This window comes from Otolemur garnettii, unplaced genomic scaffold (genome assembly GCF_000181295.1).
Source record: "Otolemur garnettii isolate 467f Iridium unplaced genomic scaffold, OtoGar3 scaffold00037, whole genome shotgun sequence".
NCBI lineage: Eukaryota > Metazoa > Chordata > Mammalia > Primates > Galagidae > Otolemur > Otolemur garnettii.
This window is the reverse complement of record NW_003852432.1, coordinates 717274-723944: the sequence shown is the minus strand read 5'-3', so window position 1 is coordinate 723944 and position 6671 is coordinate 717274. Positions and strand designations below refer to the sequence as shown.

General features: G+C 56.2%; 1 protein-coding gene across 3 annotated transcripts in view; it reads left to right on the top strand.

Annotated features, from left to right (window-relative positions):
• The first annotated feature begins 4529 nt into the window (after positions 1-4529).
• The window catches only part of FLNC (filamin C), a 28207-nt gene continuing 26065 nt past the window's right edge, over positions 4530-6671 (top strand). The window contains exon 1 of one of the 3 annotated variants that reach the window (XM_003789752.2): positions 4530-5107. In XM_003789752.2, coding sequence (XP_003789800.1) covers positions 4753-5107 — 355 coding nt within the window. In that variant the 5' untranslated portion in view covers positions 4530-4752. The remainder of the gene's footprint in view (positions 5108-6671) is intronic. The other 2 variants (XM_003789753.2, XM_012805162.2) reach the window with 2 other exon arrangements.

Here is a 6671-nt window from a genome sequence, read left to right as displayed (position 1 = left end):
TTTTCCCAGCCTTTTTGCTTAGAACACAGAGCTCTTCCCATTAATATACCTGGCTCTTCTCTGTACATGTTAGAACCTCATCATCTTAACTTGGTTTGTACTCTGTCATGGTGGTACACTGTTACCAAAGTATACTGAAGAGGCTTCTTTTGTTGAATGTTAAAGATTGACTTCAGCTAGCTATAGTTAAAAAAGCCAGGAGGGGGTGACTTTATATATATATATATATTTTTTTTTTTTTTTGAGGCAGAGTCTCATTTTGTCACCCTCAATAGAGTGCATGACATCATAGCTCACAGCAATCTCAAACTCTTGAGCTCAAGTGATTCTCTTTCCTTAGCCTCCAAAGTAGCTGGGACTATAGGTGCCTGCCACAACACCTAGCTTTATTTTAGAGATGAAGTCTCTTACTCAAACCTGGTCTCAAACTCTTAAGTTCAGGCAATCCACATGCCTTGGCCTCCTAGAGTGCTAGGATTATAGGCATGAACCACTTGTGCCTGGCTGGAGGGGATGATTTTAAATTTGGAGGGGTGTCTCTTGGAAACCACAGGCAGGCATGCACCCAGATCTTGGTACAGCTGGAACCAAAGGACTCAAAACAACTTCAGGAGCCTCCATCTCTCCCTGCTAATCCCCTCTGCAAACTGCTTTAGTGTTCTCTCCTTGCTGGCCAGTGACTCTGCTTTCCCTTCCCAGGCCATACAGTAGGGCAGTGATCACCTGCCACTTCTATCAAGGACCAGTTGCTATGGTGGGAAGGGTGGTTGGTTCCAAAGATCATAGGTACTGCTGGTTCTGATCTGACAGGTGGAGGTTCTGATCTGACAGTTAGGACATAGGGAAGGGGAGAAGGGAGAAGAGTGGAGCCCCAGGCAGTGACCTTTATAGGGGTGTGGACACAGAGCTTTGGGGAAGAGCCTCACTCACCAGGACCTATACCAGCAGAGGAAGCAAACTGACTTTTTTGGATCACCTATTAGGGGCTAGGCACCATGCTAATTTTTTTTTTTTTTTTTGAGACAGAGCCTCAAGCTGAGCCCCTGGGTAGAGTGCCATGGCTTCACTGCTCACAGCAACCTCCAAGTCCTGGGCTCAAGTGAGTCTCCTCCCTCAGCCTCCCAAGTAGCTGGGACCACAGGCGCCCGCCACAACGCCTGGCTATTTTTTGGTTGCAGCCATTATTGTTGTTTGGCAGGTCCAGGGTGGATTCGAACCCGCCACCTTAGGTGTATGTGGCTGGCGCCTTAGCTGCTTGAGCCACAGGAGCCAAGCTGGCACCATGCTAATTATCTTTCATCTTACTTCTTTTCATCTTCACACATTTAAAAACAATCCCTATGATGTTGTTATTAATTCCATTTTACAGATAAGGAAAACTGAGGCCAAAAGAGTTACATTACTTGCCCAAAGTTATAGAGCCAGAAGTGCAGTGGCTGGATTTTATCCCATGGATCCCCCCACTCTAACACAAGGTCCCTGGCACCTGGGTCAGAGCCACAGTGTCACTGATTGGTCAAACTGCCTTCTGTGAGCCTGGCCAGCCTGGCCAGCCTAGTACCATGGTTGACTGTAGAAACATGTCTCTAGTTCCAGAAAAACTGAATTTTCAAACATTGGACCTATCACTTGCATTTGGCCCAGCACAAGTTAAATGTGGCCAGTGTTGGTGGCTGATGAGCAGTGCCCTGGTGGCAGAAGCAGGGCCAGGTGAAGAACAAGGAAGGCAACCTGGTCTCCTGAGAGCGGTCAGCAGGTAGTGAGTCAGGGGGCTATAAATGGCCTGCAGCCCTAGCCAGCACTGCCCCAAATACTTAGCTGATGAAAACCCCTGTAAGCCCCTCTATCTGTCCCTACCTGGCTTGGGGAAGAACACGTAGGCCCTCCTCAGGGAGGGGGCCGTACTTGGCAGGCCCCAGGACCAGCATTGCGCACGGTCTGTTCCAGCCTCCCTGGCCGGGCCTGGGACCTGGGCTCATGGACTATATTGAGGGCTGAGTCACCAGCCTGTGCCTGGGTCAGGCTGACTGTGACTGGCTGCTGGGACCTGAGTCAGGCCCCGATTTATCCTGGAGAGCAATAGGCTCAGGTTTCTGGGGGCAGTGGGGGGGAGGAGGGGGGTGACGGGAACCATCATTGGCACTCTCCTCTACCAACCATTCACTCACTCCCCTGGGGCAGCACATTGGCCTCTCCTCTCCCGCAGCAAGGTAATTAATCAGAGGGAGAACAAAGGAGACCATACTCAGGTTCTTACTCCACTTACTGGCATCCCTGTGAATCCTCCCATCTTAACAGAGGCCCTCAGTACAGCTCAGATAAACCTCACAAAACAGGACTGTGAGCCACTGATGTTTGCACAGGGGTTGTCAGAAAGGCTATCCCTTTCTCTCCCTGACCACCAGCAACTCAAAGAGAAATCCATCCCTTCTCAGATCTGTACCTCAGGTTCTTCATCAGGGATTCAGAGGCAACACTGCTGAACCCTGAGTTCCTAGCACCTCAGGTTGGCAGCCAGAAGTCTGCTCTCTCTCTTTCTCTCTCTCTCTCTCTCTCTCTCACACACACACACACACACAGCTCCTTGTGAGACCCAGCTATGTGTCCCAGGAACTGGGCATCTCTCCACAGGAGCACTCAGCCTCTCAAATACACAGACAACACTAGGGCCTGATGGTAGTTTTGGCCATGGGATGGAGGTGGCTTGGGGGGAATGAGAGTTCTAGTGACAAGGAGAGGGGGTTGCCAACAGGAGAGTGGAATTCCTGAGCACCTCGTCACAGGGAGCAGACAGAACATGAGCCGCTGGGCCCAAGCTATTTATACCTCGCCTGTCACTATCAGGGCTCCCAGAACTCCCCCCCTACTCCCAGCCACACACAGCAGCTCCCTTTTCTGTTTCTGGTGTCTTCTCTACTCCTTCTCCTCCTTACCTAAGGACCAGGCAATCTCATTAAATGAGAAGGGAAAGAAATTATTCATGGACCCCTGTCACCATAAGCACTGTCTCTCCCAAAAAACCATAAACTTCTTTCTTAGCTCCATAATGGGAATTGCCCTCACTCAACACCTTGGGAGGGATCCTCCCAAAAATGCTTGCTTTCCTCTCCTTTCCACCAGGCCTGGGGGGAGAGGAGGAATAAGATTATTACACAGCGATTCACCTAAAAGGTGAGAACCTTCTCAAATCTCACTCATCACATGGCTTGAGTGGGGGACTGGCTTGCAGAAATGTTTCAGGCTCACATAAGGGCCCCCTACCCAGCTCTAAACTTACTGGGCCTAGAAGGATGAGAAAGATGAGGAAGCATGGCCTGAAGTGGTGGAAGGGAGATAGCAATACACATATGCCACAGAATTGCGGAACACATCTTCTCCTTGTATTAATATAAATATATCCTGTAGATCTTTTGCCTCATCTTGGGCCTCCTTTTCTGTTTGGATGCCTCAGTTTCCCTGTTGTCTCCATCCCCAGGCCCCAAGGGCTCCCCTGACCCAGAGTCCAGTCTTGCCTAGGCATCCTGGCTGGCTCCCTGGAGTATTCCCTGACCACTCTGCTCTGGCCCTGCCCACCTAGGTGCCCCAGTCACGTTTCCCCCTGGTTGCTCTGGCCTAGATGCTCCTTGGTTCTGTCTGGCTAAACTATCCTTTCCCTTGGAGGATCTGCCCAGGGGCGCCAAATGGGCACTTTGCCCAAGGAGGCTCCCTGGCATTATAGGGCCAGAGTTCCTTCCTCCCCTCTCATCACCTTGGTTGAGTCAGACTTGGGGGGCACACAGTGTGAGTCACTGGGTACCCTTTTCCTGAACTCAGCTTCATTCTGAGGCAATGAGGCCAAATGGGCTGGTGACAGGGACACTGAGTCAGGGGCAGCAGCCTCAGTCTTTCCCATAGGACCCTGGGTTTGATCTCCAAATTAAGCTTTTCAACCTATAAAACTGAGCAATGAGGGAGGTCTCCCCCAAAATCTTCTCCCTAATTGACCGGGGCAATGTCCCTGCTTCCTCTCTGACCATCTCTACACAAGTGCACACACTTCCCTTCCCTGTCCACAGGTGGACAATACCCTGGGGTAGGAGCCAGGACTTGAAGGCCCTGTCAACAGCCCTGCCACCAACTCGTCCAGAAAATGTTGTCAACACCAGATCAGTAGGTCTAGCCCCAACCACTGGCCTCAGTTTCCCCATTTACCTCTCGTCTCTTTGGGGGAGGGGAGTAGAGGGAGAGTACATTTCGTCCCTGCCTGATAATGCTTAGCTTTGGGGTGGTGGGTGTAGGTGGGAAAGTGTCATCTTCACCCCCCACCTTCCCGCGCCCAGCACAGGACTCCCACCCCCCTCTCCTAGCCCCGGTCGTGTGGAGGAGGGGCGGCGGGAGGCGGGGCCGTGTGGCTCCGCGCGGCCCCCACCCGTGGCCCGGGCGGCATTCCTGGGAGGCCGGCGCTCTGACGTGGACCCGGGGGCCGCGGGGGCGGCGGGGGGGCGGCGGCCCGGGGGCTTCTTAAACCCCCCACCCTAGCCCGGCCCGCACTTCCCGAGCACTGCTCCGCCCCCGGAGGGAGAGAGAGCGAGACCGCGGCAGAGGAACTGAGGAGGCCCGCCGAACCCTGCCGATCCCCGCCAGCCAGGGCGCTAGAGAAGTTGGACAGGAGCTCAGCGCAGCGCTGCGAGTCCCGCGGTCGCGCCCCGACAGCGCCCGACAGCGCCCAGCCCGAGCCGCCCTGCCGCTCAGCCCCAACCCCGGCCCGCCAGCATGATGAACAACAGCGGCTACTCGGACCCCGCCGGCTTCGGCCTGGCAGACGAGGCGGACGAGATGCCGTCCACAGAGAAGGACCTAGCGGAGGACGCGCCGTGGAAGAAGATCCAGCAGAACACATTCACGCGCTGGTGCAACGAGCACCTCAAGTGCGTGGGCAAGCGCTTGACCGACCTACAGCGCGACCTCAGCGACGGGCTGCGCCTCATTGCGCTCCTGGAGGTGCTCAGCCAGAAGCGCATGTACCGCAAGTTCCACCCGCGCCCCAACTTCCGCCAGATGAAGCTGGAGAACGTGTCCGTGGCCCTCGAGTTCCTGGAGCGCGAGCACATCAAGCTCGTGTCCATCGGTCAGTGCGAGCGCGCGGGAAGGGTGTCACCCGGGGCAGGGGACACAGGTGCGGGGTGGGGGTGGGGGTAGGGGGTGGGCACCCGGAGCAGAGCCCTGGCCTGTCTGTCCCACCCGCTGACCTAGGCCACAGGGGTGCTGTCTCACTGACCTCTCGGGACAATGAGCACCTCCTGGGGACCCAGGGAATCCAGACCTGACGTTGTCCAAGCCCTCCCACCACAGCCTCTCTGCGCACACTCTCACCCACCCATCTCCTCTCTCTGCCCCTTTCCTTCCATCGGGCAACCTCAAGCCATGCTTGAGGGGACAGGGCCAGTGTCAGTGAGGGATTCCTGGGGACCTCTCCTCACAACAAAGCAAATGCCTCCCCAGGCCAGGGGCTGGCTGAACCCAGGTCCCAACCACCTGGGATCCACCCAGGATCCACCAGCTCAGAGGCTGGAGGCAGAAGGAGACCTGGTGGCCGGCAGCTCTGCCGGCATGTGCTCAGCAGCTGGGTCCAGGCCTGGCCAGGACAGGCGGGGCCCAGCCTCAGAAACCTAAAAAGGCACTCAACTAGTGCTGGGAACTTTAACCCCTGCCTGTCCTCCCACTTCAGCCTGTAAGGAGGGGGCTCCTGCATGTCCAGGCCCTGCCCCAGCCTACCCCTGAGCCTGGGATTGGTTGTAGCTAACAGTTCTGGGGTGAGGAGGGAGGGAAAGGCCTCTGCAAGGGAGGAAGTCATTGAGTGTAACCAGATTTGGAAGGTGTATAGTGCTGGGTGGGGGTGGGGAGGTGCTCTGGGCCTGGGAGCAGGGAAGCAGAAGGTGGGCTCTGAGTGGCCCTGGGCTGCCCCTCTCCTATAGACCTGCAGTCCTCTCTCTTAAGAGCCCTGCTGAGATTTACAGGAAGGGGCCCTTTGGCTGGTGCATCCTAGGACCTCAGGAGGGGAGTTTTACATGGGGCCAGGTAGGCCCCACACAGGGTGTCCCAGAGACCTCTCCAGATAATAGGATGTCTGTCTGGCCCCACTCTCCCTCAGGGCCATCTCTAGGCCTCCTGAATTAGCAGCTGAGGTCAGTCGGGGCCCTTTGCCCTGTCCAGTTCCCTCCCTAGGACTTACCCCTCCTGCCCTGGCACTGCCCCCCCACCAGCCTGCCCTCGAAATAGCCCTGCCTCCATGACACAGCAGATGCCTCTGAGCTTTCCAGAAGGACGAGCCTGAGGGCAGGGGGTGGGGGAGGGTGCCCTGGTGTGTAGTGAGGTGGAGGGCTGCTGAGGAGGTGGCGGTGGGGACTTAGGCAGTCAGCCTGGGTTAGGTCTCTCCCCCTCCAACACACACTAGGATTTGGAAGGCAGGGCTGACTGTCCCAGGTGGGGTCCAGAGAGAGCCCATTTCCATCTCCCCTGCAGCCGAGCCCCTCTCCAGGCCTCATCCTTCCTAAGCACACCTCTCCCCTCCCCCACAGAGGGGCCGCTTGGCTCAGCTGGAGGGGCCCTCTCAGAGCAGAGGGGAAGAAGAGCTGGTTTGGGGAGGGATGAGCCCTGATTCCTGCTGAGAGGTAGGGGAGCTGGTCCCCTCT